The following is a 20,636-nucleotide window of genomic DNA, read 5'->3' on the forward strand; positions in this document are numbered from 1 at the left end:
GAGGTCGCCTTCAGCTCTGAGCGTATGTGAACTTTCCTACTTCCGGTGGTTGGGGACCTGAGGCTCCTGTATGCGGAGGTGTCCCCGAATCCCCCTGCTTTTTTTTTTTTTTTTTTTGGCAAACACCAGTGTGGCCCAGAGTCCCCAGAGCCAGCACTGCCTGGAGTGGCAGAGTGAGAGAGCAGCAGGTGGCCCGGGAAAAGCCTTCTCTCCGAGGCTTGTTTACGCAGGAGGCAGGAGGTGGAGCGTGGGCTGGCAGCAGGCTTCCTTGGGAGAGCCGTGGGCGTCCTGTGTCCCTAAGCAGTGGCCTCTCTCCTCCCCCAGTCTCCGCTGGCGGCTGTGGCCTGGCTCGGCCCTGGGGGCTGCCCGACAGCCCGCAGAGGAGAGAGCTGTCCTTGCAGGCTCTGGGTGAAGGTCTCAGTTACCAGCACAGAGGGGAACTAAGAAGGGAAGAGGGGGTGGGCCTTGTGTCACCAGGAAGCTACTACTGTGGGAGGGGGGCCTTGAGGGAGGGAGGCTGTGGGGCACCATGGCCATGGCAAAAGCGGGGTGGAGACAGTGGTGGCCTCATTCCACGCGAGGTGAGTGGCAGTGCCGTGCTGGGTCCCCCTGCCCCCCCACAGCTCACACGCGCCTACCTCTGTCTGCGGACCTGGGACGGGTGGACGGACCCATGAGCTCAGGAGCCTGGAGCAGGCCCCCCACAGCACCACACGGCTACCCTGCAGCTGGCCTCGGGTCCAAGAGACTAGGCCCCTCGCAGCAGCCAAAAGCCCCCCAGAGCCGCACCAGGAAAACACAAACAAATCAGGAAAGCAGAAATTGAGCCCTTCCCAGGCTGTGAGCTCCCAGAAAGGGACCCAGGGTGAGTTGAGTGCCGAGGGCCTGAGGAAAAGGGTCCGATGAAGGGTGAGGGGTGCGGTGCCGCCTCCTTTTGGGGTGTGGAATGATGGATGCCCTAGAGAAGGACTGGTGGCAGAGGAGAGAATCGTCTCCTCTGGTTCGCAGGTCACCCAGTCGTCCTGGGCTTTGGAGGAGGAGGTAATGCTTCTAATGCTTGGCTGTTCTTAAAGGGATTGGCTAAATTTACAGCTACTAATGCCATTTGTCACTGGGCAAGCACAAAGGCACGCTGAGCCGGCTGGGACGGTTCCAGCTTCTTGTCTCTGGGCTCACGGGGCGCCCGGTGATGTCAGGCCGCGGTTTGCCTCCAGACCTCTAGCCCCTGACTGTAGCACCGCGAGCTCTCACAGGCTCACAGGCAGGCACGGCCAGAGGGTTGGGAGAGAGAGATCTCCAGCTGAGAGCCGAGAGCCCTGTCCGCAGAAGCACCTCGTTGAGTGCTCATTTCCGAAGGAAGCCGCGCTGCTCTGGGCAGAGGACAGCCAGGGGAAGATATTTTCGCCTGGGTCTGGGTGGAGGGACACAGGTTGGGAGAGGGGTGGGTGCCTTTTCATCAAAGAACATGAGTGTCCTTGTTTCTGGCCTTAAAAATAGCCAGGCTCACCTGTAAGCCTAGAAGGCTGCCGCGGGGGTGGGTCTGCCTGGGCCCCCAGCGCTGGGATGAGGTCCCTTATCAACCCCAGGAGAACATGGGTCTCCCCTTTCACCAGACAGCTGTGGGTGGGCAGAAGTCCCATCTGGGAAGTGCAGGCGAAGGAGCCCCCCACCCCTCCTGTCCTTGTGCAGGCTCGGCCTGCTGCACCCCTGCTCAAGCTGTGCCCACCCGGCCCACCCCTCCTGCCTGCAGGCTCTGGGCTGCCTGCCCTTTAGAGCAAAACGCAGCCTCAGCGCTTTTCTCTCTCCTGCTGCCTGCCTTTTTGTTCTTCCGCATCCATCACCTGGCAGTGGGGGCGGGGTGGGGCGACGTGGCTGGCTGGCCGCATTGGCCTCGGCAGGCTGTGCATTCTGGACCACTGCCGCTGGAGGTATCTCTCCTCTTCCACCCTCTCCTTTCTTCTTCCTCTGGTCCCTTCCCCCCGTCACTTTCCCCGGGATCATTAAAACATAAGCTCCTCTTGCTGGCTCACTCAGCTTAGCCTGGCTGTGTGGGCAATTTCCCATCCTGATTTTGCTGTGAATGGGAAACTGAGTCAGGAGGAGACCCCCCCCCCCCCCCCCCAAACGCAGGCAGGACAAGAGGAGGACAAGCCCTTGAGAAAACATCCCTGTATTTCCCTGGCTTCCCACTAGCCTGCGAGTTCACTCTGTGTCTCCCCATTCTTTTTACCTTAAAAGTGGGGCAGACCTTATAGGGGTGTACCCCAAAGAACTGAAAACAGGGACTCAGATATTTTACACCCCGGTGCATAGCAGCCCTACTCACACTAGCCAAAGGTGGAAACAAAATGTCCATGGGTGGATGATGGATAAACAAAATGTGGTCTCTACGGGCAACGTATCATTGTAACACAATGTGTTACTCAGCCATAAAAAGATGTGAAATTCTGACACGTGCTACAACATGAATGGATCTTGAAAACATTATCCTAAATGAAATACACCAAAAGAAAATTTAAAAAATTAAAAAAGCAGGGGGTGACTGGGTGGCTCAGTCGTTTAAGCGTCCGACTTTGGCTCAGCGCATGATCTCGCGGTTGGTGAGTTTGAGCCCCGCTCGGGCTCTCTGCTGTCAGTACAGAGTCCACTTCGGATCCTGTCTCCCTCTCTCTCTCTGCCCCTCCCCTGCTCTCTCTCTCTCTCTCTCTCTCTCTCTCTCTCTCAAGTAAATAAATAGTTAAAAAAGAAAAAAAAAGAAAAAGAACAAATGTTGAGTGATTCCACTTACATGAGGTACCCTGAGCAGACAGATTCATAGAGACAGGAGGCAGAGCAGCGGTTGCTAGGGGCTGAGAGGCAGGGAATGGGAATTAGTGTTTAAAAGGCACAGAGTTTCTGTCTGGGATGATGAAAAATTCTGGAAATGTGGTGAGGCTACTTACACAGCACTGTGGATATACCTAATGCCAACTGAGCTGTACATTTAAAAGTGGTTCCAATGGTATGTTTTATGTTATGTATATTTTACTGCAATTTTAAAAACTGGGGCTGTGAGTGGGGCACCTGGGGGGCTCAGGCGGCTGAGCGTCCGACCTCGGCTCAGGTCATGATCTCGTGGTTCATAGGCTCGAGCCCCGCGTCGGGCTCTGTGCGGACAGCTCGGAGCTTGGAGCCTGCTTCGGATTCTGTGTCTCCCTCTTTCTCTGCCCTTCCTCTGCTCATACTTGGTCTTTCTCTCTCTCTCTCTCAAAAATAAATAAAACATAAAAAAAAAACCAAAAACTGGGGGTGCGAGTGCCTGCCTGAACTTCCAGCCTGATAGCTGAGCAGACAGATGATGTGGACAGCACCCCCTCCCTCTCCCTCTGCCCTCTTCTCTGGTAAACAGGTAAAGTGCTGGGCCTTTCTGCTGCAAGAGGGGCCTCTTGGCTCCCTGGCTGGGACTCATTCTGGAATGTACAAATGAACCCAGGTGATACATTAGCCTGGTTCCCTCAGGGAAAGCAGAGTTCCTGGATGTACCCCCAAGAACAGGCATCCCTGGGGAGAGTGACATAGGAGCAGGGAGGGCCGGGCAGAGGGATACTATGGATCTGGTCACCACCGTAGGCAGCTGGGCTCAGTCCACTGGCACCTGCTGAGGACTATGAAGAACACGTTTCAGTTGTTATCTGAGAGACCAAGGAGGGAGTGTTTGTGGAGGGCTGCCCCTGGAGCTGTTAGGTCCTCCCACGGCCAGGGTGCAGGATTCCAGGCCCCCGGTGGGTTCCTGCAGGCATCTGCTGGCGTGTGTCTGAGAAGCCCTGGGCAGAAGGTGCTCGGGAGCTGAGGGGAGGTGCAGTCAGGCTCACTGTATGACTCTGACTGGTGTTGGGGGGGGGGGGGGGGGAGGCACCGAGCGGAGATGAGAACACACAAGGCATCCAAGACAAGTGACCTGTGTACAGAGTCCTCTCTTTCCCTCTGGGCACCAGACTAATGCAGGCTGGGAATGGGTGTCAATGCCTGTCCCTTTCCTCGGTGATCACTGACCCCAGGCTCCCCCACGGGACTGTGCTGTGGTCCTGTGAGGGGCCTGCGAGAGCCTGGGGGAGAGTCCAGCGGGGCAGGCCAGTGCTTCTGCTGCGGGCGGGGCCAGGCACCTGATCCCCCTGGAAACTCTCCTGCAAAGCCCAGTCCTCCGCCTGTACCTGGAAAGTGTGCCAGGAGGCCCTTGATAAGATCTTAAGTCTTCAAGGAATAATGGGCATGGCTTTAGACACCAGCTTTTCCTGCAGGCAGCTCCCTTTCAGCCCTCTCTGGACATGAGCCTTATCATTGCAGTCCCCTGAGGCCGGCAATCTGCCCAGGGCCGGGCACTGAGCTAGGCACAGAGCCGGGGCCCTCTAGAGCCTGCGGCCCAGTGGGGAGTAAGAAGCTCACACGGCCCTTGAAGAATCCCCTGGGCTCTGGAAGGGTAGCGGAGAATGAGAGGTGAGAGGTGTCCTGAGAGCCCGAACAGGCTGCTAGGAGGTGGGATGAAGAGGCGGGGAGGTGTAGGCCTACCTGGAGCTGTGCTGTGCGCACTTGAGCAAGTAACCTAACCTCTCTGAACCTCTGTTTTCTCTTCTAAGTAGTGTAATTATACCGATTTCATGGGGTTATAGTGAGGGGCAAGTGGGTGAAGGCATATCAAGTGCTGGAAGGAGGGTCTGTCACATGATACGGGGCACAGGACACATTAGCCATTCTAATCATTAGAAGTCACAGTATAATGCCCACTAGCCCGCTCTGAAAGCAGGGAATTGGGCTAGTCGCCAGGTGGCCTCTGGGGCGCTGTTCTAGTATTCTGTGAATGTAAACACTTCTAGATTTTGTAAGTAGGGGGGAAGGGGAAGATGCCTCTGGGTGAGGGGCACAGGGTGAGCAGAAGCAGAGAGGCGGAAAGAACATCGCATGTAGTTTTCTATGGCCTTGTGCCAAATTGCTACAAACGTAGTGGCTTAAAGTTTATTTATTATTTTGAGAGAGAGAGAGAGAGAGAGAGAGAATCTCAAGAAGGCTCCGCACTGCCAGCGCAGAGCCCAGCACGGGGCTCAAACTCACGAAACCGTGAGATCATGTCCTGAGCCAAAACCAAGAGCCGGGCGCTCAACCCACCGAGCCACCCAGGCACCCCCAAACTTAGTGGCTTAAAAACAAGACCTGCTGGGGCGCCTGGGTGGCTCAGTCGGTTAAGTGTCCGACTTCAGCTCAGGTCACGATCTCGCAGTCCGTGAGTTCGAGCCCCGCGTCGGGCTCTGGGCTGATGGCTCAGAGCCTGGAGCCTGCTTCTGATTCTGTGTCTCCCTCTCTCTCTGCCCCTCCCCCGTTCATGCTCTGTCTCTCTCGGTCTCAAAAATAAATAAACGTTAAAAAAAAAAAAAAAAAAAACACAAGACCTGCTTATTACGTCACCGTTCTAGAAGTCAGAAGTTCAGCTCAGTAAATCACAATACTGAAGTTAAAGTGTCCGCCAAGGTCAGTTCTCGTTTGGAGGCTGGGAGACAAAGTCTGCTCCCAAGCTCCCCGGATGTTGGCACCATTTACTTGCTTGCGGTTGTAGGACCCGGGTGCCCCTTCTCCTTGCCGGTCATTGGCCGGGGAGTGCTCTCAATCCCTGGAGGCTGCCTGCGCTCCTGGTACGTGCTCCTCCTTCAAGCCAGCAACGACGCGTGGGGTCTTTCTCCTGCTTTGAATCTCTGTCTCTACCCCCCACCCCAGACTGAAGGGGCTCCTGTGATTGGAGGAGGCCCTCCTGAATAATCTCCCTGTCTTAAGGTCTGCTGACTGGGAATTTAATTATATTTGCAAAACTCCTTCCCAGGAGTCCCTAGATTAGTGTTTGATTGAGTAACTGGGAGAAGGTATACACCCAGAACCCTCTTAGGGTTCTGCCTACCACACACGGCGTATGGCCCGGAGAAGGAGCGGGCTAAGAGGGGATCATGGGCAACCACAGGAGCAGGAGGGCTAAGGTGGGCGTTGGTGGTAGGAGGGATGTAAACCCACTATAAGCCTCGGATAGCAGGTGGAGGAAGGGGCATGGGACATCCCCACCGTCACCTCTGACTGTGGCCCTGCACCACTAGGCACGCTTCTCCCAATCAGAGCAGACTCTCTGTAGACCCACTGCCACCCTGGCCTCACTCTGATGAGGGCACCCTGGCCTGAAACTTTGGATTCTTCCCTCTGGGCCGGGTGGACATACCCATGAGCCCCTGCAGGCTGCCGAGCTCAGGAGCCCAGAGCAAGCCCTGCGTAGTCCCTCTGTAGCTGGCCTGGGGTCCCAGGGAGGCTGGGCCCCAGGCAGCAGCCAAAAGCCAAAACCCAAGCCTGGAAATCATTGAGGGATGTCTGTGTCCCCTCGGCCAGTTCTTCCTCTCCATCGCCAACACCCGCCTCTGAAAAGGCCGGCGGGGGCCTGGGGGAGTCCACATTCATGGTCCTAGCAGCATTTCTGGAAGTCAGCGGACCATTCCTTTCCCCGTCTTGGATCCATTACAGTTGAAAACTCAACAAACCCTTGGTAACTGGCGAATAACTACGTTCCAAAAAAGTTCTCAGTCATCCAAGGTTTTGAAATTCAAGTGTTCCTTTAAACATACCAGGGCCTTGCCTTTATTATCAATAGTCACTTTCTAGCTGCATGCAACCCCCTGTGGTCCCAGAGTCCTGTGCGTTATTCGGGTCTCCTTCGTGGCTCTACTGGTGGTAGTTTGAGACCATTCTGCTAGTTCTGGTGATGAAACCACGTATGGGTTGTACTTCCTCCAGCTGAACGGATTCCCCCATGGAGAGCACGAATTTGCAGATGATGAATGGGCCACCAGATAAGCCTTAAAGCCCCTTCCCGTCTGGCCTAGAGCCTGTCGGAAGGAAGGGGAGGGTCTTTGGTGGGAAGGGACACAGAGGTGAGAAAGGTCCTGGTCCTCCCCACTTCCGGGTGGGGTCCGGTGGGAGCTTCGGGGGACAGGAGTGGGCAGTGGGGGTGTCCCTGCGGGCCTGGGCCGCTGCAGTGGCTGGCTCCATCAATCTGGTCAGGAAGGACGGCAGTTATGTTGGCGGACTTCAGCAGGTATCCTGGAATGCCCGCCACATCGTGCCAGGCCACCACAGAGAGAGGGCCCAAGGGCTAACGAGAGAGTCACGCGCCTGTGGAGGGTGGCCAGACAGCGTCCGTGCCTAGGCCGTGCCCTCCCAGACCTCCACCAGGCCTCTCACGTTCCACCATCAATAGCCAGTCGCGTCCTTATAGACTGAGCACGGCATGCCCTGATAGCCACATCCTAACAAGGCTGCGAGATTGTGTCTACCACTTAAGGCCTAGAGGCCTGAGCTAATTTAGAGGAGAGTGTGGTATCCACAGAGGGAACATCTCTTTAGAAGGAGACATTTTCATTTATTTATTTATTTATTTATTTATTTATTTATTTATTTAGAGAGGGTGGGGGAGGGGCAGGGAGGGAGGGAGAGAACCCTAAGCAGGCACCCAGCTGTCGCGCACAGCCCGATGCGGGGCTTGAACTCACGAACCGTGAGATCGTGCCCCGAGCCAAAATCAAGAATCAGGCACCCAGCTGACGGAGTCACCTGGTGCCCCTAGAAGGAGACATTTTCTTGGAGGACCCAGGCCACCTAGAGGGTTTGTGTCTGGGGACCCCTTACATCCTAATGCTTGGGTCAGGGACGTCAAAGCCTCTGGTCTGTTTCATTCTGGTTTGTGATAGATTCTGCTAATTCCAGTTGGGAAGTGGGGCTTGGGTGGTAGGCTGGGCCCCTCCTCTGCCTTTTCCCAGGTGGTGAGGTCCAGCTACCACACAAGTTATCACACAAGTTACTGTGTTGGCCAGTGAGGCAAGTCACTGGCCTTCTCCGGGCCTCAGTTTCCCTTTGTGTACAAGGGGAGTTGCAGCACATTCTTCATACGGAAGGCCAGCTGGCACGCCATTGACTTCTCAGGGATGTTGGGAGGCCAAGGTGCCGTAATGGGTGAGAGAATGTTCCGGGAGCGGGGAGTAGTTCGCGAGTGGGGTGTCATCCCCGCCTCCAGCTACGTCTCACAGAGCCCGCTGTTCTGTCTCCTGCAGCCCGGACGCAGCCCCTGAGCCGGAGGGATGGAGAATTCCTCCGCCGCGTCAGCCTCGTCCGAGGCTGGGAGCAGCCGCTCGCAGGAAATCGAGGAGCTGGAGCGTTTCATTGACAGCTACGTGCTCGAGTACCAGGTGCAGGGGCTGCTGGCCGACAAGACGGAGGGGGACGGCGAGAGCGAGCAGACCCAGTCCCACATCTCCCAGGTGAGCGCTGCGCAGGTGCGGGGGCCTTGGCAGACTCGAACGTGCTTCCAAATCCCAAATCCGGGCAGCGTGTGGCCGCCTGGCCCTTGCTTGCTGAGGCACGGATGGCCCCAGGCAGCAGAGCACGGGCTCCAGGCAGGAAGCCCCCCTGCTCCGACTCTACTCCATCCCACCGGGCTGGGCAGCTGGGGCCTGGCCAGACTCACAATTCATTGAACCCGTGGTTATAGAGTTCCGGCCATATGCTAGGCACCGTTCCCTGTCCTCCACAAGCTCGTGTTCTAGAAGAGATCTGGAGGTTGTAGCTTATCAGGAATGCACACCGTATAAGGGTATAACTTGTGAGCGTTCTCTCCGATCTCAAATACAGGCAGTTGTTGGCGGCCACAGAACTGAGTCTCGTGCCGTCTGTCTCAGGCCTCAGGGGGCTCTGCGTGCCAGCCCTAGTTAGGCGCATGAGGCGTTTTGACTAGAACTTCAGGTTGGTGCCATCTGCTCCTGGGCTAGTCTGGCAGCCCAGACTCAGCCGACTCTGGGCCAGGATTTGGAAATCTTGAGTTCTCGAGAATAAAGTGTGAGCCATGCAGGGTAGTGGCCATATCGCATGCATCTTTCCTCAACGCCGTAAATTCCCGGTAGATACTTGTTTAAGAATTGGTTCCAGACTTGCTTCTAGCTGCCCGTGTGACTTTTGGCACAGCCCTCAACTTCTCCGAGCCTTGATTTTTCCTATCTGGTGAATGGAGATTATTATTCTGCTTCCTCAGGAATGTTGAGAGAGAAAAGGTGGGAACGTATGTGATGCTTTCCTTAGTGTCCTCGAAGTTTTGAATCACAATTAGTAGAAGCTTCTAACGTGTCCATTATTCGCTCTACAGTGTATATTGAGCACCCACCCTGTGTCTGACTCTGTTCTAGGGCTGGGCGTCTGGGAGGGAGCAAAAGAGTCATAAAGCTCTGCCCTCCTGGGACTTACATCCTGGGGGTGGGTGATAATCGCTGCGGAGGAAAATAAATTCAGAAAAGGAAATGGGGATGGGGCGCCTGGGTGGCGCAGTCGGTTAAGCGTCCGACTTCAGCCAGGTCACGATCTCGCGGTCCGTGAGTTCGAGCCCCGCGTCGGGCTCTGGGCTGATGGCTCAGAGCCTGGAGCCTGTTTCCGATTCTGTGTCTCCCTCTCTCTCTGCCCCTCCCCCGTTCATGCTCTGTCTCTGTCTGTCCCAAAAATAAATAAACGTTGAAAAAAAAAATTTAAAAAAAAAAAAAAAAAAGAAAAGGAAATGGGGAGTGATGAGGGTCGGGAGGAGTTTGCTGTTTCAAAGAGGGTATCAGGAGAGATGTCACCGAAGTAGGTGGAGGGGTGAGCTGTGCAGCTATCTCGGGCAAAGGCCCCGCTGCAAGAGTATTCCAGAGGCAGTGAGGAGGCCGAGGCGCAGAGAAAGGGGGAGAGCCAGAGGGGATGAGTCAGGGAGACCATGGGGTCACATGGACGAGATGTGCGAGCGCTGAGCCCTGGAGTCTGCCAACATCGAGAAAGCAGGGATGGGAGGAGGGGTCAGCCAGAGAGCAGGAGGGGGGTTGGCCACAGGGCGGAAGGAAGACCAGGCGGGGTGGAGTGCAGGAAGCTGGGGAAGGTGTGTTCCAGGAGATGGGGGCAGGGCGGGCTGACCTTGTGGACTGCGGCTGCCAGGCCAGGGAACAGGAAGCCTGAGGATGACCTCCCCAAGCAGTGGGGGCTACTGGGGACCCTGACTAGAGGGGTGACCATCAAGTGGTGGGGGCGAACGTCAAGGAGATATGGGTTGGAGATGGGGAGGGTGATACAGATCCTCTGTGTATTACAGACGTTTGCTGTAAAGGGGGGAGATGTGTTCTTGGGGGAAGGGAGGTCAAAACAGGAGCGTACACAGCGTGTTGTGCATTGATGGGGGTGGTCTGGGGTAGAGGGGAGGCTGCACAGTGGCCTTGAGTAGATGACAGGGCTTGGCCTTGGCTCCGGTCCCCAGCGGCTCACCCACAATCGCAGAGGGAGATTTCCAGGCTTGTAGCCATGCTTCCAGAATGACAGCTGGTGGTGCAACACAGCTGTGAGCTTCTCCGGCTACTTTCAGCCACGAGGGTGCAGGTGCAGAGTTACAACGCTGAATTTAGCCAGGACTGTTTCTCTGGGCGCTGACAGTGCAGGGAGAGAAGGGCGAGGGAGTGAGGGAGTCAGGACAGTGACATTCCCTGACACTGAGCCAGTTAAGGGCAGGAGTGAGGGCCCAACGTGGTTATAGATACGGAAGGGGTGGAGGGTCAGTGGACGGGGGCCTGGGGGGCCTGGGAAGTCAAAGAATTCCCAGAATCGTGGCACCAGAAGGAGTGAGCAGAAAATGGAAGCGTCGGGGAGTGGGTGTTTGGAGTCCAGGGCAGGAAGTGCAGGAGTTGGCAACGAAAGTCTGGGCACGAGCATCGGGGTACTTGGGCAGAGGAGACATCAGGAAGGGAGGGGCGGTGGAACCAATGGCAGGGCACAGGAACCACGGTGACTGACATCAGCGTCACCAAGAAAGGCTGGTGCCGGAGAAGGCGGCAGTGATCCAGGAGCAAAGTCTTCAAGAAGAACAGGGACTGAGGTGGGGGTGAGTGACCTGGGGGTCCATAGGTGACTGCGAGGAGGAAGTGTCTTGTCTGATGATGCGTCAATTTTCAATCACGCTTGATGTACAGTCAGCAATATCATAACCCGGAATGGAAGGGGCAGGGCGGTCTGACTAGACTGGAAAATTTCCAGGGGAAATGAACGTCTTTGGGTCGTGCAGTGCGGGAAGGGGCAGAATTAGGTGAACCGACTCGTGCATACTCCTGGAAGCACCCCAGAGTGGACTTCCCCAGCAGCAGGCCCTGTGGACGGGGCGCGGGGCTGGCCTGCCTCCCGCACTGTGCACGCCCAGGGTGACCTTTGGCACCTTTGGCACGACATCCTTCGAAGGCTCCTCCAACGTGAAATAGGCTTTTACAGGTGGAGGGTCCGAGGATGCCGTGAAGCTTCACCCCAGAGGAATACTTTACAAAATGGTAGAATTTCTGTTCCCAGAGCAGCCACTGGGGAGAGAATTCTGGGAGGAGGGGCCCTCCTGCCGTCTCTGACCTCCCTGTGGTGATGGCTGAGCTCTCAAGATATAGAGCAAATAGAGGCGTGCCCTCACTCAGGGCCCTGCCCTTCTAGCTCCTGTTCCTGGGACAGGTCGGGACTGACCATGCCTGGAGGTCCACATCTGCAGGGGCTTTGAAACAGATGTTTGTTGTGAAGCAGCGTGGAAAGCACGGCTACTTGTAACATCTGATGCATTCCTTAAGCTTTGTGTTCTCTGATGTTCCCTGCAAGAATGCAAAACCTGGGATCTGCCTGTGAGGCGCTGGCCAAGGAGGGACATTTTAATCCCACTCCCACCAAACCTGCTCCCGTACACCCACAAAGACAGCTGGGGTGCAGACTCCAGAGGAAGGGGCAGCTGTGGACAACTCTAAGTAAGGCTGGGGTTAGATGTGTTTATATAACACGCTTCTTTAAAAAAAAATAAAGTCTCTGTTGACACAACTTTATGGGAAGTCTTTCTGCTAGAGCACTTTTGCTTGTTTTTATTTAACCTGATGACTATTTTATTTTATTTTTTTTTTATTTTTTTTTAAATTTTTTTTTTTTTTCTTTTTCAACGTTTTTATTTTTATTTTTGGGACAGAGAGAGACAGCGCATGAACGGGGGAGGGGCAGAGAGAGAGGGAGACACAGAATCGGAAACAGGCTCCAGGCTCCGAGCCATCAGCCCAGAGCCTGACGCGGGGCTCGAACTCATGGACCGCGAGATCGTGACCTGGCTGAAGTCGGACGCTTAACCGACTGCGCCACCCAGGCGCCCCAACCTGATGACTATTTTAAATGGAAGCCAACCCCCTCCTCCCCCAAAAAAAAAACCCTCAGAGAATGTCTCCATCGGCCTGTCTGAAGTGGTATTTTGATGTTTCTGGAAGAGGAAAATTGTTAAGAATCTTGGAAACCTTGAGAAAACTTGAGAGAATAGAGAGTCATGTTGCTTTCCAGTTGGTGAGATCATTTTTTTAGGATCTGAGAGATGACGGTTGACAGAAGAAAAGACCTCATGATGCTTGTACAGTTGTGTTCTCCCCACCCCTTCTTTTAAAAAAATTTTTTTAATGTTTATTTATTTTTGAGAGAGACAGAGCATGAGCAGGGGAAGGGCAGAGAGAGAGGGAGACACAGAATCCGAAGCAGGCTCCAGGCTCTGAGCTGTCAGCACAGGCCCGATGCAGGGCTCAGACTCATAAGCCATGAGATCATGACCTGAGCCGAAGTCAGATGCTTAACCGACTGAGCCACCCAGGCACCCCTTTCCCCACGCCTTTAGCAACAACTAGGGAGAAGGATGGATGCATGGATGGATGGATGGAAGGAAGGATGAATGAATGGAAAGAGAGAGAGAGAGAGAGACAGAGAGAGAGAGGGGAAGGGCCAGAGAGAGAGGGAGGCACGGAATCTGAAGCAGGCTCCAGGCTCCGAGCTGTCAGCACAGAGCCCGACGCGGGGCTCGAACTCACGAACCGTGAGATCATGACCTGAGCCGAAGTTGGACGCTTAACCGACTGAGCCACCCAGGTGACCCTACCATTAACCTTTTGTGGGAGAGATCGGGATGTTACTAAGTGGGAAATGTTTGGCACTTCCTGAAGTTAGTGGACGGTCTAGTGGATCATCATAAAGCTTCAAAGCAGTTTTCATCACACCAGGAGCTTGGACAAATGTTGATGTACAAGCCCCACCTAAAGTTCAGTTGAATGAGGAGGGGCTTGGACATTGGCCTTCTTATAAGCCCCCACTTGACTCTGAAGCCCTGATGAGGCTGACAGCCATGACCATGGGTGGGACATGTCTGTCTCCCCTCCCCATCCTTCTGTGGCCACCTGCCTTGAGCTCCACCGTTGGATGGATAGAATGTAGAGACGTCATAAAAAGCAGATACATTGAATGAAAGCGTATTTCCAATAAATTCTGTTAACAGGTCAATTGAAGAACGAGTGAGGGTGAACATAACTTCTTAACGGTCCTTTTTGATGTCGTCAGGCACTTGGAGGTCCTGGGTTTTGTCTGAAATGCGAAGTGTCCTTACCAAGAGCGAGGCAACCATGCGGATGTAAAGAGTGGGATGCAGATAACTCAGACTGGTGTGGCGTCTCTCACTCACGGTGGTTTTCCTTCTCTTTCTCTTCGTGTTTTTCCTTCATTCTGCCTCCCCCGTTCACTGTTCCGTCATCCCCCTTTTATCCCATTCCTTCATTCCCTCCTGCCCTTTGAATCCTCTCCCGTGCCCTCTTTACTCATAGGAGGAAGCACTCAATGGTGGACCACCCATGAAAAGTTTAACTGAAGAAGTGAGTTTGAGGGACATCGTGGGATGTTTGTGCATGGGGGACTCATTTAATTAGCGACGCGATTTATTTTTAGTTACACAAGTACTATACGCAGACTTCTCATGGTACACAAGAATTCTAATATTAGCAACAAAGTCTCCCTTAGCTACCGCCTCATTTCAGTGCCTGATGAATGAGTTAACTTCATCACCTTTTTTTAATGCTTTTACCAACACACACACAGGCGCGCGCGCAGACTTATAGAAATACATTATTTCAAAGTCATAAATCATAGCCAGTGAATATGTTGGTCAGTAACCTACATCTTTCACCTCGCCGTATGCCTTAGGGGTTCTTCCAGCCCTTCTACATCTGCTGTGTTCTGTTTAGCGGCTATACAGTAGTCCATAGTATGGATGTCCCATACTTTAACGTTCACCTATTGATGGGAATTCAGGTTAACTTCTCAATTTTCCCCTGGAAACGTTAGAGACTTCAGTGAGTATTATCGAACATGCGCATATGAAAGGGTTTCTGTGGGTAGATGCTGAGAAGAAGAATCAAGTTTAATAGCCGTTGCCAAATTGTTTTCTGCGATGTTCTGTTTTCACACCACCACCAGCGAATTGGGACAAATCTCTTGGCATCTTAATTTGCATTTTCTTAATTTCCAGTGAGGTTGCTCTTCAATCTGATTACCAGTCATTTCTTAGGAAGTTAAAATTTTTACTTTACTTTTAATATTTGTTCATGTTGATTTATTTTTGAGAGAGAGAGAGAAAGAGCGAGCTTGATGGGGTGCCTGGGTGGCGCAGTCCGTTAAGCGGCCGACTTCAGCTCAGGTCACGATCTCGCGGTCCAGGAGTTCGAGCCCCGCGTCGGGCTCTGGGCTGATGGCTCGGAGCCTGGAGCCTGTTTCCGATTCTGTGTCTCCCTCTCTCTCTGCCCCTCCCCCGTTCATGCTCTGTCTCTCTCTGTCCCCCCCAAAAAATAAATAAACGTTGAAAAAAAAAATTAAAAAAAAAAAGAAAGAGCAAGCTTGAGTGGGAGAGGGGCGGGGCGGGGGTGGGGGGAGGACAGAGAATCCGAAGCTTCTCTGTGAGGTCATGACCTGAGCCAAAGTCAGACGCTTACCCAACTGAGCCACCCCTACAATTACATTTTACCTTTTTTTTTTTTTATGTTTATTTATTTTTGAGAGAGACAGAGACAGAATGTGAGTGGCTTGGGGCAGAGAGAGAGGGAGGCACAGAATCCGAAGCAGGCTCCAGGCTCTGAGCTGTCAGCACAGAGCCCGACGCGGGGCTCGAACCCACAAACCGTGAGATCATGACCTGAGCCGAAGTCGGTCGCGCAACCGACTGAGCCACCCAGGCGCCCCTCTATTTTACTTTTAAAGCAACAACTGGAAAAATAGAGATAATCAGAAAATAGACGAAGAAGCCCACCATAACTTTACGACAAAATCTAATGTCATTTTTATGTATTATTTTTTCCTTTATATACCTTTTATGAAATTGAACTTCTAGCATACATATAATTTTTAGCTTACTTGTTTAGTTAGCATGATCTCCTAAACGTCATTTGGCGGTTCGGCATAAAGTATCATCATTTCAACCTGCTCTTTTTCTGCCAGTCACTGTCGGCTAAGTAGTGAAGTATAATTAGAGCTAACATTTGTTCGTTCAAGCCCTGGTCTAGGTTCTGGGGAGAAACTCAAGAACAGAATGGACCATAATCCTTGACCCCAACCCCTAGCCCTTCTTTTCAAGTGAGGAAAGACAGACGGCAGACACCTGAGTGGGGCAGGAGACGGGGTGGTTCTGGGCTTCCCCGGTGGCTCACTTAGACTTTTGGGCAAAGATTTGAAGAAGGTGAGAGAATGAGCCCGCCTGGGAACCAGCGTTGCAGGCAGAGGGAATGTGATGGCACAGCGCTGGTGGGGGAGGGCGCCCTGCTTGGAGGAACAGCCTGTGGGCTGGTCTGGCTGGAGCAAAGTGAGCAAGGGGGAGGGTCCTAGAAGAGCCAGATCTGGAGGGCCTTTTCCTCCCCACCGAGGACTCTGGCCTTTTCTCTAGTGACACTGGGCAGACGCTAGAGGGTTTTGAGCAGAGGTTGGGCATGATGTGACTGGTTAAATAGGATCACTCGGGATGCTGTGTGGAGAATAAGCTATGGCAAGGGGAGGGGTCAGAAGAGGAGGCCGGGGGACCAGGAAGCCATGTGGTTGGTCCAGGCAAAAGGTGATAGTGACTTGGAGCAGTGGGATCACCGTGCAGGTGCTAAGAAGTGGTCAGATACTTGCTATACTTTAAAGGTACAGATAACGTGATTTTCTTTTTTTTTTTTTTAAGTTGATTTACTTATTTTGAGAGAGAGAGAGAGAGAGAGCACCAGCAGGGGGAGAGGCAGAGAGAGAGAGAGAATCCCAAGCAGGCTCCGTGCTGTCAGTGCAGAACCCGATGGGGGGCTTGAACTCATGGACCGTGAGGTCATGACCTGAGCCAAAGTCAAGAGTCGGACACCTACCCGACAATGATTCCTATCATGGTGCCCCAATGATAGGATTTTCTACTGCACAGCCCTGAAGATTTTAGCCTGAGCAGATGGAGGGATAGCCTTTGCAGACCTGAGATACGGGAAACCCTGGAGGAGTAGCTTTGAGGCACAAAGCTCGAGAGTTCAGTTTTGGGACGTGAAAGGTTTAACGTAGCATTAATGTCTCCATGCTGATGAAGCAGGGAGATGTGGAAAGGCGGCGTTCAGAGGAAAGGAATGACCTGGAGACTTAAACGTCTGTCAATAGTAGCATATGGATGGCATTTTGAGCCGAGAGTGAGGGGGCTTAGAGAAGAGGGTCCAGCATTGAGCTCTAGGAGTCTAAAGAGACCAGCAGGTGCTAACAAAGGACACTGAAGCCTGTCCAAGTTAACTCATTTACTCTTCACAACAATTCCGTGAAGGTATTGTTATTGTTGCCTGCTTAGGGGGCGGGGGAGAAACTGAGGCACAGAGAAGTTGAATAAGCTCTCCAAGGTCACACAGGAAGTGTGTGGTCAGTCTGAGGTTTGAACTGGGTGGTCTTACTCCGGTTGCCATACACTTAACCCCCCTACCGTTGCTAGTTTCTGTTAGTTATTACACGTGGGGGAATTGAATCTTAGGAATAAAGTGGCTCATCCAAGGTCACAGAGTAACTGATAGAGTGGGAATAGGAACTCAAGATTCGCTGCCTCAAAAACTCAAGCTCCTAATCACTACACTATGCTGCCTCTACAACACGAAAGTTGGGGATTTTTTTTTCTTTTTTTTTAAGATAGGACCAAAAAAGGCTTTCTTCCTCTCTCAAATCTCAGGTCTTGGACAGCACCTCCTTCCCCTTACATGCAAGGCTTTTCTGGAGCATCACGTGGATGGAGAATGGGCTGCCAGCCAGCGTGTGCCCCCACCTCGCCTTCTTGTTTTTCCCCTCCTGGTCAGTGAGCCCGTGTGCCCCAACGTAAAGGAAGCGGTTGAACTTGCTCCTGAGTTTGAGAAGCTCAGTCTTTAGGCCAGTGGGATTCTGCTGCTGGCTGTCCCATGCCTGAGCTCCGTGAGGAAGTCTCGTCCCCTTTCTGGGCATTGCAAGAAAGTAGTGGCTCCCACGTGACTTTCAAATTGCTCTCTGGGTGGTCCTGCCACCCCCTTGGTTAAAAAGCCCTGGATAAGATGACTTTTTCAATGAGTTTTTACTTTGAAATAAGTTCAGATGTAAATAAAAATGACAGTGATACTACAAAGAGTCCCTGTATATCTTTCACCCGGAATAGCCAATCATTAATATTTTCTAGCATTTGCTTTCTATCTCTCTTCTTTCAGGGTGAGAGAAAGAGACAGAGAGGGAGGGAGGGAGGGAGAGATTCTATAAAGAGATTTTTCTGATTTATTTGAGAGTAAGTTGCAGGTTCCCCTTTATCCCTAAACACTTCAGTGTGTGTTTTCTAAGAACGAGGACATTCTCTTACATAATCATAGTACAGGAAATAAACATTGAAACGGTATTATTATTTAATCTGTATTTAATCTTCTATTTCACCAGTTTTCCCAATTATACCCTTTATAGCAAAAAAAAAAAAAATTCTAGGTTCCTCAAAAATTAAGCATAGAATTACCACGTGATCCAGCAATTCCACTTCTGGATATATAGTCAAAGGAATTGAAAGCAAGGACTTGAGCAGATATTTGCATGCCCGTATTCCTAGCAGCATTATTCACAATAGCCTAAAGGTGGATAGCCAGGCGTCCATCAGTAGATGAATAGATCAACAAAATGTGGTCTATCTATACAATGAACTAGGATTGAAGCTTAAGGAAATAAAGGAAATCCTATGACATTCGCAACCTGGATGAATCTTGAAGACTTTATTTTTTTTTAATTTTTTTTTAACGTTTATTTATTTTTGAGACAGAGAGAGACAGAGCGTGAACAGGGGAGGGGCAGAGAGAGAGGGAGACACAGAATCGGAAGCAGGCTCCAGGCTCTGAGCCGTCAGCCCAGAGCCCGACGCGGGGCTCGAACTCACAGACCATGAGATCATGACCTGAGCTGAAGTCGGACGCTCAACTGACTGAGCCACCCAGGCGCCCCGAGGACTTTATGTTTAGTGAAATAAACCATATCCAACAGGACACATACTGTACGATTCCGCTTCTGTGAGGCATTAGACTAGTAAAGTCCACAGAGAATGAAAGCGGAATGGGAAAGTGGCGGTTAGCTAGGAGGACGGGGGCCTGGGGAAGTTAGTGTTTGATGGGGACGGAGTCTTAGTTTGGGAGGATGATACAACTCTGGAGGTGGATGGTGGTGACAGTTGCACAATGATGTGAATGTGCTTAATGCCGCTGAATTCTACTCTTAAACATGGTTAAAATGGTAAATTTCATGTTCTGTGTATTTTACTACAATTAAAAAAATGCTGGTTCAGCGTCTAATCCAAGATCACACGTTACATTTAGTATCCAACATTTTTATTGGCTCTTTGAATTAAAAGCTGCTTATGCCTGTACTCATTCTGCCACTTTCTGGCTGTGTCACTCTGGGCAAGTTATGCTACGCCTCAGATTCCATATTTGCAATGTGGGCATAATGAACGTGCCTAGATCTCCATGAAAAATAAATGTTACTCTTCGTAGTCGGCTTAGAACAGTGCCTAGATGTAAATGAAATCTTTATATATTCTGGCGAATTATTCTCGTTGTATGTGCTGCAAATAGTCTCTCACTTGGCTTTCATTTTGGTCTTGATTTCTTTTGTCACACAGAAGTTTTAGATTTTGACGTAGTTTAAAACCTGTCTCTTGGAGCCTGATCAACTTGGAAGGTGCTGTTGATGGGTAGCGTGGGGCAGACCCAGCGTAATTTTTCCTCAATTTCCTCCAGTTGTCTCGAAATCGGTGTTTACGGATGGTCTCTCCTTTCCCCTGCCTTGAAACGCTATCCTTATCATTATATAATCTACAGCCTAAATTCCCATTCGTACATCTGTTTGTTCATGGATGCGGTTTTATCGATTATCTCTTTGTCTCATCCTGTACCGAGTCAACTTGCCAGTTTGGCTCTAGCCTGGTAATCTCCTTGGACGTCGGGAAGTACAACCCCTGGGGGGACTTTGTACCATTGAGAAGTGGGGTGGTTCATGTTTAGCACCCTCAGCCTCCCCCACTGTGCTCAGTGGTTTCCCCCGTCTTCCACCAAGTCTGCTCCTAAAATACTGTCCCTTTTGGGGCGCAAATGACAGAGAATTGATTTTAATTGTTTTTGAATTGTGAGATAATTGAAATGTGCTGAGAAGAGCAAAGAATAATAGAATAAGCATCTCTTCTGAGTATAGAATAAACATCTGTACTCCCCCGTTTATTACATCTTAACGCTGTGCCATCTGTGTTTCTGCTTTGTAAAGTAAGAAATGATTATAGCAGGGGCGCCTGGGTGGCTCAGTTGGTTAAGCGTCCGACTTCGGCTCAGGTCATGACCTCACGGTTCGTGGGTTCGAACCCCGCATGGGGCTCTGTGCTGGCAGCTCAGAGCCTGGAGCCTGCTTCGGATTCTGTGTCTCCCTCTCTCTCTTCCCCTCCCCTGCTTGTGCTCTGTCTCTGTCTCTCTTTGTCTCTCTTTCAAAAATAAATAAACGTTTAAAAAAATGAATTATAGCAGCAACAGTGGAAGCCCTACGCCACCACTCATGAATTCGATGTTCATCGTTTCCATGTATAAAAATTTCCCACTTTTCCTGCCTCTTCACATTCAATGACCTTTTCAGAAGTACACCATCTCTTCCCGCAGAGGACTTGCTCCTAGCCATAAACCAGTTTACCTTGAAGGAGAAACTCTCTAGTGTTGGCATCAGGCATGTGGTGGGACAGATGAGAGTGCTTTGAGGTAGGGGCCCTTGTCTCCATTCTGGAATCATCTTCTACAGATAAAGGACAAGTTCAGGGAAGGTCTATATCTGGAGACTTTTCTAGACAATGGCTAGAGGGTTTCCACAGTCTTCCCTTGGACATCTCCCCTCACCTGTGAAGGAAGGTGCGTGTTGCCAGCCCCACACTGAAAGCACCCAGGAAATGCTTCTGGTTGGCAGGTACTAAGTTAAGGATGACTTTGACAAAGCAGGGCCATCTCACAGGAGCTTGGAACTGCTCTTGGAAAGCCCAGCCAGGGGTGAGGTTGCATCTAGAAGTGCGTGAAGCCCCAGCCTTCTCTCCGCTTGCTTCTCCCTGCATGGAGGCTCCCTTCCCTGCCTTGCCGAGCCCAGGAGGAGGTGCACCCACCCACGAATCACTGTTCTGGGATGTCACATCAGTGCTGTGCAGCTGGGGGTGAAGTGTTTGGGACACCTGGAATGGGGGCTGGGAGACTTTCTCTGCGAGGTTG

General features: G+C 51.9%; 1 protein-coding gene across 9 annotated transcripts in view; it reads left to right on the plus strand.

Moving 5' to 3' along the window:
* Positions 1–20,636, plus strand: part of CTIF (cap binding complex dependent translation initiation factor) — a 297,040-nt gene that overhangs the window by 67,942 nt on the left and 208,462 nt on the right. For 6 of the 9 annotated variants that reach the window (XM_086682924.1, XM_086682923.1, XM_086682930.1 and 3 more), the window contains 2 exons: positions 8,109–8,315; positions 13,698–13,745. In XM_086682924.1, coding sequence (XP_086539050.1) covers positions 8,136–8,315; positions 13,698–13,745 — 228 coding nt within the window. In that variant the 5' untranslated portion in view covers positions 8,109–8,135. The remainder of the gene's footprint in view (positions 1–8,108; positions 8,316–13,697; positions 13,746–20,636) is intronic. The other 3 variants (XM_086682929.1, XM_086682927.1, XM_086682928.1) reach the window with 1 other exon arrangement.

This window comes from Puma concolor, chromosome D3, assembly GCF_028749965.1.
Source record: "Puma concolor isolate L17-30 chromosome D3, mPumCon1.1.hap2, whole genome shotgun sequence".
Classification (NCBI taxonomy): Eukaryota; Metazoa; Chordata; class Mammalia; order Carnivora; family Felidae; genus Puma; species Puma concolor.